At 48.9% G+C, this 11,121-nt stretch overlaps 1 protein-coding gene across 5 annotated transcripts in view; it reads right to left on the bottom strand.

Moving 5' to 3' along the window:
* Positions 1-5,968: 5,968 nt before the first annotated feature.
* Positions 5,969-11,121, bottom strand: part of MYLIP (myosin regulatory light chain interacting protein) — a 20,770-nt gene continuing 15,617 nt past the window's right edge. For 2 of the 5 annotated variants that reach the window (XM_006164604.3, XM_027766737.1), the window contains one exon: positions 7,978-9,432. In XM_006164604.3, the coding sequence (XP_006164666.1) occupies positions 9,343-9,432 (90 nt within the window). In that variant the 3' untranslated portion in view covers positions 7,978-9,342. Of the gene's footprint in view, positions 6,070-6,992; positions 7,093-7,836 lie in introns of those variants that run through there. The other 3 variants (XR_003547210.1, XR_001369501.2, XM_027766736.1) reach the window with 3 other exon arrangements.

Below are 11,121 nucleotides of genomic sequence, written 5' to 3'. Positions count from 1 at the left end.
GGCATGACCATCATCCTCGGGGATGATTTCTCACTTTCCTTCTGTCTTGATTTCTCTACAACAAGCGCATGCACCTTATAACAAAAAAATCAAGAAAGGAAGAAAAAGAACAAATAAAACAATTTACTGACTGTATGTCTCTCCTATTTTTTAAAAAAGTTTTTATTTTTATCATTATTATTATTATTTTGCCATCAGAGAGAGACAGTGAAAGGGAAAGGGATGGAAAGAGAGAAATCAGCCCCCTAGTGGGGGTGGCTATGCTACAATCTCTTCTCTCCCATTCTCCTGGGATTTAGGGCATGCACACGCACATGCCCAACATGATTTCAATCTGCTAGGTCCAGGACTTGAACTGTGGTTGGCCATATTGGAATCTAAGACCTTAACCACTACGCCACTTGCTGGTCCCCGACCATGTGTCTCTCAGGATGGTCTGTGTTGGGGTAAACCTCCACTGTCTGAGGCCATGCTCCAGGCTGACCTTTGGAGCAGCGCCGAGAGGGAGTGACAAGCTCTGGCCACTGACTACCTGCATTAGACCTCTAGCTGTCCCCTTCTCTAGCTCTGTGACCTTGAGCTGGTCACTTGCTCTCGGTGCCCAGTCTTCCATCTGTGGTAAGAGTCTCTGCTCCCTAGGCCTGTTGTAACAGAACTGACTGCTGAAAATCCTTCAGTACCACCTGCTTAGGGACCTACCACAGACCCTGGAGCAACGTGTGTGAAAGTAGGTTAGACAAAGAAGGGGGCGAGGAGCCAGCGCTGTTTCTCAGAGGAAAAGGAGAATTCAGACAGATGTGGGAGGAGAGCGAAACACCTTCCAGAATCAGGGAGTGACGGGGGAGTGGGATTCAGGGCTCCCTCACAGCCTCAAGGGATGCCCGACCTTCTTCCCTGCAGAGTGATGGGGGCAGAAGGAAGGCATTGGGAAAGATTTATACCGCTCTTTAGTAGTTTCCTCTCCCCATGTATCTGGCTCATCTGTGTAAGTTACGCTTGCTTTTGGTAGAAGTTATACAATAACTAGAGATGAAGAAAGACGTGGCTATACATTTGTAGGGTCCTGACCACGAAAGTAACCTGAGCACCATTTTATGAACGTACAGCCTGACCTTTGCAGGGATCCTTTGTACCTGTCACCTGGGAGCATCTCTTTAAGTCCATTTTTTGTTGTTGTTGTTGCTAAAACTGAATGCCACAGACTGTGTAAGTTTATAAAGATTTGATATTTATTTAGTTCAGGATTCCAAAAGTCTAAGGTTAAGGGGGCATCTCTGGTGATGTCTTCTCACTACTGGGGCCTCTGCAGGGTCCCAAGGCAGTGCTGGTCATTGCATGTCCAAAGGGTAAGGATGTGTGATCTCTCTGGCCTTTCCCTTGTCTTATAAAGCAGCCACTACTCAGTCATGGGGTCCTTGCCCTGGTGACCTTATTTGACCCTAGTTATCTTTCAAAGATTCCCTGCTCTTCATACCATAGTTGGATTAAGTTTCCAACCTCTTAATACCATCACAGTAGCAACCAAATTTCAACACCTGCATGTGGGGAACACGTTCACACTTTTGCAGCATCATCTCTCTGTGGGGGTGGCCTTGTGAGCAGCTTAGAAACAGTAGCTTTGCCTCACTGCCCTCCTCAACTCTTGCACACATACACTGTCCCGGCTCCCAGCAGCCACAACCCTCACACGGAACACGAAGGACATTCGTTGCATGAAATCATTTCATAGAGCTGGCCCGTTTCCATTATGCATAATCGTGGCGCTGGGGGTGAAGGAGAAACGCCACATTCAAAACTACTAAAAGGTCACGATTCATTTTTAGCTTTTTATTAAGAAGCCTATCTCAGGCAGATAATTTGCAGCAATGTTTTACCCTGGAGCAAGTTTGCTCAGTCATGTTAAATTCATGGGGAAAATCCTCCTAGGATTCAGAACTGGAAAATAGACAGCTTTAATAACGGAGACGCTGGTCTACAGAGCAGGCAAAGGCAGCGTGTTCTAACCATTTAGGGAGAGAGCGGGCAAGACGTTCCTAATACGCCCTGCTGTATTTTTATCCTCTCGTTTTCTTCATCTAAAGGAATATGGAGATGAGCGTTTAAAGTCTGAATGAGTACCTGACAGCTCCCATCTCCAGGGCAAATCAGGAGCGAGGGGTTGATTTTGCTATTACCATTATTCAAAACTCGGAGGACACACGCTTCGCGGAGCCAACGAGGAGGTGCGGTGTACAGGGAACGGAATTGTGGAATTGCTTTTTCCTTGATCCCCTTTCCTGACTATGGGGAATTGACCTTTGTACCCGTGGGACTGGGATTAGGGTTGGCAGGGCCTGGAGCAGCTTCCTGAATAAGGTGCCAATCTCACCTCCAATTCATCTCCTCCATTCCACGCCAACTCACCCAGCCACATAAGCCTGTATTTCAGCCGGGCTAAACTGCCTACCAGGTCCCAAATATGCCACCTTTCGGCCACCTTTCCTAACCAGCAAGCTTTGCCTCATCTCCAGTGGGACTTTCTTCCGGAAGACCTTCCAGCCCAAACGAAGGTAGTAGGATTTTCTGCTCTTCCAGGGTACCCGGGACCTGCTTCGATTGTGGGGCGGAGTGCACTGAATGAGCTCCGTCTCAGCTCCCCATTGTCCCAGAGAGGGCAAGGCTGTTGCCTCAGACACCTGTGCCCTCCAGCCCAGGGCTTCTCAACGGCAGCAATGTGGACATTTTGGGCTAAAGAATTATTTGTTGTGAGGGTTATTGTGTACATTGTAGGACACTGCGAAGCCCCTGTCCTGTATCCACTAAAAGCCACCAGCCAGGTGGTCATCATGGTGATTAAAGCCTATCTCCAGGCCTGGCTCCAGTACTACATGCTAACTGATGCTGCTACTCCGGTGGCTAAAGCCACATGGGAGACTCAGGTTCAATTCCCATCCCACTCTCAAAACTGGATGCAGAGAGGAGTGCCTGTGGTCCCAGCCACTTGGGACACAGAGGCAGGAGCACCACAACACGTCAAGACCTTGTCTAAGAAAAACAAGTCTCCAGGCATTGCTCCATGCCTCTTGGGGGTCAAAATTGTCCCTGGTTGAGAATTGTTCCTGCCCTAGCCCCAACAGAAAGCTGGGTATATACGAGGTATTTAATGATTATTTGCTGAATTACTAAATCAATGCCTTGGCGTGGTGGTTAAAGTGCTGGACTCCCACACGGCGACTACGGTTTGAGTCCTGGACCCAGTAGCTTGAAACTCACACTAGGCATGTGTGCATGTGTGCCCAAAATCCCAAGAGGAGAATGGAGAAGAAAGGATTGCAGCTTGGCCATCCCTTTCAGGAGGGGGGGTAGGGAATGACTTTTCACTTTTTCTCTCTCTGTCTCTGGTGAGCACACACACCCTATAGCAAAAATCTCTCTAAGAACCAAAATGATAATAAAGAGTTCAATGAATGCCTGAATTAATGAATGAAAGGCTGAGTGGATCAAATGGCGAAGACCTCACTGTAGCTTTTGCACGTCCAAATCACGTGTGAAGTCTATATTCCAGTCAAGCGTCTTCACAGAGGGCCCCTGCTTTCTTCCTCTCTCATACCCTTTCCTCCTCATCTGCAGTGTCTTCCCATTCTCAATCCAAATTCTATACTTGTTGCGAGACAAAGAACAACTCGTACACTTTGAAAGTACGGATCAGCTCCATGGCCTGCTCGTGAAGCAGCTGGAGCCCACACGGCTGGGAAAATGGAGACAGAATTGCGGCGTGGTCACGCCCATTGTGGGGTGCTTTCTCCCTCTGTGTCTGTCTGGCGAGTGCACATACTCTCTGGCAAATTAAAAAAAAAGAAAACACACATACACATTATGTGTGATACACGCACACACTATGTCTAATTTTTTGGCCTTAGAACTAAGTATCTTTTTCTCTCACAAACTTGCAATAGGTACTTTTTCTCCACTAGAAGAAGCCCTCCTTGATGGAAAGGAAGAGCTTGCCCTTTTAAGTTTTCTTCCCCATAAAGCTTGCAGCGGTGCAATGAACAACAGATGCTTAGCTTTTGCTTGATGTGGATTTTTTTTTTCTTTAAGCAACTGGCAGGTGTGTTAAATCTGTGTAGTTTGTGTGGGTTGTGGCATAGTTTTGTTTTTAAAAGGCTTTGGAATAACTCTTTAGTGTCTTGCAGTTTTTTAATAAACTCATTTCAAGGAGATGCAAACGCAAATAAAAGTAATTTGCAATGTTTTCAGTCGTCTATGAGAAGGCACTGAATGGGATAAGCAACGAGACAGATAACACTCTACAGTTCTCATGGTGCTCAAACTCCACTTCTGCTTCTTTTTCTCTTTGCTTGGTAAAATTGTCCTAAAAGCCCAGCCTTCCTAGTTTACCACTCTGAACACTGGCTATGGGGCCGGGGGCCCCTGGGCCTTCGGGCCTTCCTATGGAGACTCCTGCGGGCTTTTTCCAGAGCTTGTGTTTGGAGATGTCCCGGTGTTTCTGTTGTACAGGGCGTTTCTCGTGTTTTCCTTGGAAGAGCTCATACTTTTCCCACGTGTGCTCTCCCCTGGGACTCCAGTCCTCGGGCTTCAATGCGGAATGATGGGGAAAGCTCCAGAACTTACCAGCATTGCATTCGAGCTCCCCATTTAGTGACAGGATAGATACAGAGCCGGCACACTGGAGTGGGGAGGGTGGGGAAAAACCTCTTTCCTGGTGTCCCCTCTAATTCTCATAACCCTTAAGAAGATGGAAGACGCCTTTTGTTCGAGTCCTGTCAATCACATCTCCCGCAGAACAGCCTCTGGCGGCTTCGGTGTCCCCGGAGTTGGGCAGGCTCGGGGGACACTGAAGTCCACTCAGCCCTCTGTGTGCCCCTCGTACCTTTGCTTCCCCTCTCCTTTTCCCCACGTAAAACAGAAAGCCCGGGCTGGCCCCATAAGCACAGTGATTAAGCACTGTGCCTTGCGAGCCAGTTCCCATGTGTCTGATTGGAGTTTGAGTCCCGGCTTTGGAGGCTTGAAAACCCTTCACCTGCATTTGTGTGCATGCCCAGTATCCCCATGGGATGGAGAAATGGAGAGGAGAGAATTGTAGCATGACCACACCCCTCCATTGGGAAGATCTCTCTCCTCTCTTTCTCTCTGGTATAAAGATGCCCTCTCTGACAATTAAAAAAAACAAAAACAAAAAAAAAAAAAACAAAAAAAACGCACAGTCCTCTGAACCCTCCTCCTTCAGGACACCATCTCCTTCATTTGTCACTCTCAGAGCCTTCCCTCCTCCACGCTGTGCTCACTACAAGTGGTAACCTTGTGGTGTCCCCTCACTTGTTTTTTTCTTTTTGGAGAGGTTTTTGCTATAGGGCATGTGCACTCGCCAGACAGACAGAGAGACAGAAAGCGAGAAATCACCCCCCAGGGGGGAAGGCCATGCCGCAATCCCTTCTCCTCCATTCTCCTCTCGGGATCTTGGACACAAACATACACATGCCCGGCGTGAGTTTTAAGCCACCGGGTCTGGGACTCGAACCACAGCCGACTACATGGGAGTCCAACGACATAGCCATTACGCTAACTGCTGGTCCCCTCACTTTTTTTTTTAAAGAGAGATTTTTGCTATAGGGTATGTGTACTTGCCGGATATAGAGAGACAGATAGGAAACAAGAAATCACCACCCTGCCCCCCAGGCCACACCAATCCGTTCTCCATTCTTCTCTCGGGATTGTGGGCATGCACACACACATACCTGGTGTGAGTTTCAAGCTGCCAGGTCTGGGACTCAAACCACGGTCAACTACATGGGAGTCCAACAACGTAACCATTACACTATCTGCTGGTCCCAGTGTCCCCTCCCTTCAGAGGATGCATGCCCTCTCCTAGTACCCAGCATCCCTCAGTGTTGCCACCTGAGAGCTGTCTTGACTCTCCAGCCCTCCCATCCAGCTGCAGGTATAGACTTGGCCGACCTGTCTCTTGGAGGCTGTCCTCTGGCTTGGCTCCCCAAATCTCGAGCGTCCCCTCCTGTGGTCTGTTCTCTCCCTCCTTCACAGCCTCTTGGTCCACTTCCATGTTTCCACCTGTCAGTGAAATGTGACGGCCACCAAGTGCTTCTCCCCATCCACCACCCTCTGGCAGTTCCAATCCATTGTCAACTGACTCTAGGGTTGCCATTGTCGATATCTCAGACGCATCGTGTCCAAACCCAAATATAACCTCCTTCACGCTCCTGCGGCTTGTGCGCTCATTTTCCCTCCATTAAAGACCATTTATTCTGGGCTGGCCCTGTAGCCTAGTGGTTAAGGGAGCTGGATTCCTCATGGCTGGCTATGGTTCTAACCTCGGCTCCAGCAGCTTGAAAAGCATCTAGGGTGTGTGTGCACCAAATCCTGACAGGACGGAGAAATAGAGGAGAAGGGAATGTGGTGTGATCGCGCCCCCTTGAAGGGTGCTTTCTTCTCTCTCTTCTCTCTCTGGTGAATGCACCCACTCCCTAGCAATTAAAACAAAGGATTCCAAGCTAGAAACAGGATTTGTGCACGGCTCGCCTGCCTCACGAACACCAGCCGTCCTTCTGAGGTCTTATGAGTCTGCTTCCTTCTCTCCACGTCCACAGATGATCAAAATGTTCTGTCTGCCCTCTTCCTGCTCTTGTGTGCCCCGTCCTGTGTTAGGAGTTCTCTGGGAAGAGTAGATCTGACAGCCACTCCGGTGCAGAAAGTTCCGTGTTCGGAAGGAGGTGGAGAATCAGGTCCAACTTAAACCTGGAATCCACGGTTCTGCACCGCAGTGACGTCGCATGTAACTCCTTACTATGCACCGAGGTGCAGGGAAGCGCCAGCCCCACCAACCGTGGCAAAGCTACCCTTCCTTTCTCCGGCTTGAATGTAAAGCCCTGCTCAAAGGTCCTCGGTGGGGCACCTTCAGTCGTGGCTCCTGGCAGAATTGATCACGACCCCCGGGTCTCCATAGCGCTTCCTAGTGACAACACACATGTTCTTACCTGCAACGCTTGGGATGAGGAGTGTTTCGGCTTCTGAGTTTTCTGCACTTGGGGATCTCTGCATGCACATAGTGAGGTACCTTGAAGACGGGATGCAAGTCTAAAGACAAAGTGCATTTATGTTTTAGTACACCTTCTACACACAGCCAGAGGGTAAACTGGTCAACTTGGTATTGCGGTATTTTGACTAGGACTTGTATGAACTGTGTACGAACAAAGAGGCTGACTCAGAAATGGATGAAGACTGAGTTAGGGAGAGGCACGGCGGACAACAGGCCCCTCCCTCACACTTTTACGGGACTTATTTCCTTCAGCCGCTGCATGAGTTACGAGTAGTATGTGCAGTACTCTCCGCTCTGCAGAGCTCCTCTGAGTCACACAGATGAGCGGACACCGACTTGCGTGGAGCAGTTAGGGCCTAGCAGCAACAGACCCAGCCCTGTCGGGACCTTGTCCTAGACTCTGTAGCCTGAGACCCTGGCTCTGGGTCCTTGACTGACACCCATCCCGACCGGGCCAGAGTGGCGGCATCAGCTGGGTTCTTAAACTGCTAACTTCCGGTGTCACCCCTTCCTTCCTTCGCCAATGCCTTCCAGTCACTTCCCCAAGACTGGCTTTTCACCTGCTTGTATATATTTTACCCAGTCACTGCCTACATCCCAGCGCTATGGCCCAAAACTCCCAGGAGAGAATAACAGGGTGAAATCATCTTCACTGGAGTCCACACCCTACACATTTTCATTTTTGCCACACAGAACCAAACTGATACCAACATGTTTTCCGTGTTCGTTTCTTTTAAATAATAACAGTGGCTTACATGGTAAGAACTGTGACGATACACATGTTTGCTTTAAAGTCTTTATTATCCTGAATATAAAAGACAGAAGTCCTCTAGGATATAACAGAGTTCTTTTATGTGGAAACATTATTTTTTTTTACAAGTGAAAAAATAAATACCTCTTGAATAAAGGCTTATATGCTAATATGTGCATAAAAAAGTAGAGTTTTAATATTTGACAAAATGTCTGTGCAAAGAAACAAATGCATAAACACATTACTGCTACATTAAGGCAATATGAAAAGTATACGCAGAGATCTCAGTAAAGTGACAGTGTAGGTTTCTAGCCTCAACTGAGCTAGTATTGCACCCGATAAGGTCGCCGAGGTTCCCAACATCCCAGAAAACCCGCTAGCGGCCCAGCTTCCAAAATGCCCCAGTGGGAGTGGAAAACGTGTTTGAGGATACAGAAATGAAAAGAGGAACCAGCGCCCCTTTGAGGCAGAGGGGAAAACCGAAAGTTAATATGTCAGCAGTTACTTAAAATGCACACACCCACACGTCAGCTCCCAGCTCCAGAGACAAACACGGGAGGGGACGTGAGGTTTAGACACTGTAAGGCTGAGAAAGGCTTCCGAGTTGGCATGGCCACTCCAGTGGGTGAGGCTGGAGTCGCGTGTGCAGGAGACGGTGACAATGACTCTTGTCTAGAGGCCAAGGGGCACCGTCTCTTAGCGAGCCGTGCTTTCCCCTCCCCAGGAAATCACTCCCCCTTTTCACTCTTCAAACCGAATATCCCACCAACTCCAGAGGCCTAAGGCATGCTTGACAACTCCACGTAGGTCTGACAACCAAATCTGACAGCATCCTATAGTCAAGAGATGTCGGGAGCAGGAGATGGGCGGAAAAAGGAACAGGGGCCACCACACTGGTGGTCTGCACTCCGCTGGGCCAGGCTGGTTTCTGTCGCACGTCGCTGTCAACTTTTCAAAAGTCACAGAGTTGATCTTCAAATGTGTGGGCTTCCCAATCGCTCTTGAACACGTTATAAAAACAGAAATGACGTTAAGACGACGATTATTTCCTTAAGAAAAAAAGTTCCTATTAAAAATGTTCAGAGCTCCGTGACCATACAAAAAAGAACCAGGTAAATTCTGAAAACCGATTCTTACAAAATCTGCTGTGGGTAGGAAACTTACCTCGGGATACATTAAGGAGATTTTCAGCCTCGCTTCCTAAGAGGGACCCACTTTTTGGCTGTGTTTGCCACTTAACTGACATCGAAGAAGATTTTCCCTATTTGTTGACTTTGACCACCAAGAAATAAAAGTCCGAGGAATATGACTGTGTACCAGAGTGCTCCTGGCGCCCGCCCTGGGACCGCTGGATCTGTGCGTGGATGTGTTTTTGCAGTGAGGAGTGGCAGTACTCTTGTTTTCCTTCCTTTCTTTTGTTGACATCGTATGGCAGATGGGTGTTGGAGTGGCTCGCTTTCTCCATAGTCTACTGTTCCTACGGTTTCTAACAGCGCAGCCCATGGACACATGGCAAGTCCAACCTACTCCTGATGGCTTAGATGACAGCCAGGTTGAGGAGACTGGTGTGGGTGGGCAGGTAGACGTGCTGCACGTGCTCCACGTGGGACCTGCAGACAGGACACGACTAGAAAAGAGAAGCCAATGGTGTCTGTTAGAACCCTCGGGACCCCGTGTCTCGGTACCCAGTGCATCCAGTTCTGTAAAATCCAATGTGATCCCAATGATGTCTAAGCTTTCAATAGGAAGAGTCTTTGCTTTCTAGTGGGTTTGAAAGTTTAAACTTTGCAAGGGGCTAAAAGGGATTACGAAAATGAAAATGTAGACTGAAGAAACACCAGTCCTGGAGGGCAGCGATGAAGTGGCATGGCTAGAGAGCCGGATCCCACATGGCCGGCTAAGGTTTGAATATTGGTCCTTGTGGCTTGAAAAAATGCCAAGGGTGTGTGTGTGTGTGTGTGTGTGTGTGTGTGTCCAGGATCCTGACGGAACGGAGAAGTGGAGGCAGGATTACGGCATGACCACGCCCCATTGAAGGGGTTCTCTCTCTCTCTCTCTTCGGTAAGTGTACGTACCCTCTGGTGCTAAAAGATAAAAACTAAAACTAAATAAAATTAAGTTTTTGGAGGCATTTTAGACGAGGTGCAGAGAGTGCTGTGACCATGGAGGCTGCAGTCCCCAGCGAGGCAGATACTGAAGACACGTCGGGCAGTAACACAGAGACCCCTTCAGAAACCGGGCCCTGGCTTACTGACAGGCCGGGAGCAGGGCTCTCCACTCCTGGCTGGCCATTAATCCAAAGGGACTGGGGCACGAGGGTCAGAACATGTGTGCGGAAAAAGAAACCACAGCCGCTCCTGGCGAGTAACTCATTCGCTGCAGAGTCTACACGCAGGAAGGACATGGCTGTCACTCCGACTCAGCCTCGAGCCCTAACCACAGCTCTGAAGCCAGCAGCTCCGGAGGACTGGATGCTGGACATCAGGCTAGTTTTACCACTACCACCCAGACAGTGGACCAAGCTGGAAAAGCTATCGTAGGGCGATGTATAAGGTGCAAAAAATGAAAAAGGCTCTGTCTGAGCCACTTCTGGCTTACTTTTTGTGTTAATATTAAAATTAGTTTGATGTTCTAATAGGTAACAGCTTAGAGGCATATGTGGTAATACAAGGAAATTAACCACAGATTCACCAGCAGAGTAAACAACCCACTTGTGGATAACTGTGAGTTACCTATAACCCCAAAAATCTAAAACCCCAAATATGTCGAACCCCTTCTATGTTCAGAAAACAGGCAGCAACAGAAAGTGAGAGAGGGAGCCCTGAGCCGGCTCAGCTACCAAACAGGTTATTATCTTACAGCCCTGAGCCTTGTCTCCAGAAGTTGAAAAACTCTGTAACTTAGCATACTTATATTGTTGAAAATAGCGGGTGACTTTAAAATGTAATTGGTCCCCTCCCTGCCATCCGTGGGGAGGTGGGTACATCTGCCGTCTTGCAGGCACTCAGTAACTGTTCTTTTTAAGTTGCCTTACTTCTGAGGCAGAGACAGAAACAGACAGCCCCAACGGGGCCTGGATGCCCCAATCCGCTCCCAGTCTCAGCCGGCCCAGATCGAGGTCACACGTGTGCCCCATGTACCGAGGGAGATCTCTGGGTATGAACCTGGAAGCTTCCCATGTGGGTCAGCCTCGCAGTCACGCTTTACAGCTGCACCATCTGGCTCCACTCTCTAACTGCAGACCAGGGTCAGGCCTGCCAGGTCAGGGCAGGCTGGACACCCCCCACTCACCTGCAGCTGGGAGGTGCAGCGCTCA

The sequence above is a fragment of the Tupaia chinensis genome, unplaced genomic scaffold (genome assembly GCF_000334495.1).
Source record: "Tupaia chinensis unplaced genomic scaffold, TupChi_1.0 Scaffold143647_1, whole genome shotgun sequence".
NCBI classification, from domain to species: domain Eukaryota; kingdom Metazoa; phylum Chordata; class Mammalia; order Scandentia; family Tupaiidae; genus Tupaia; species Tupaia belangeri.
The sequence above is the reverse complement of the archived record's forward strand: the minus strand, read 5'-3'. Positions and strand labels throughout refer to the sequence as shown.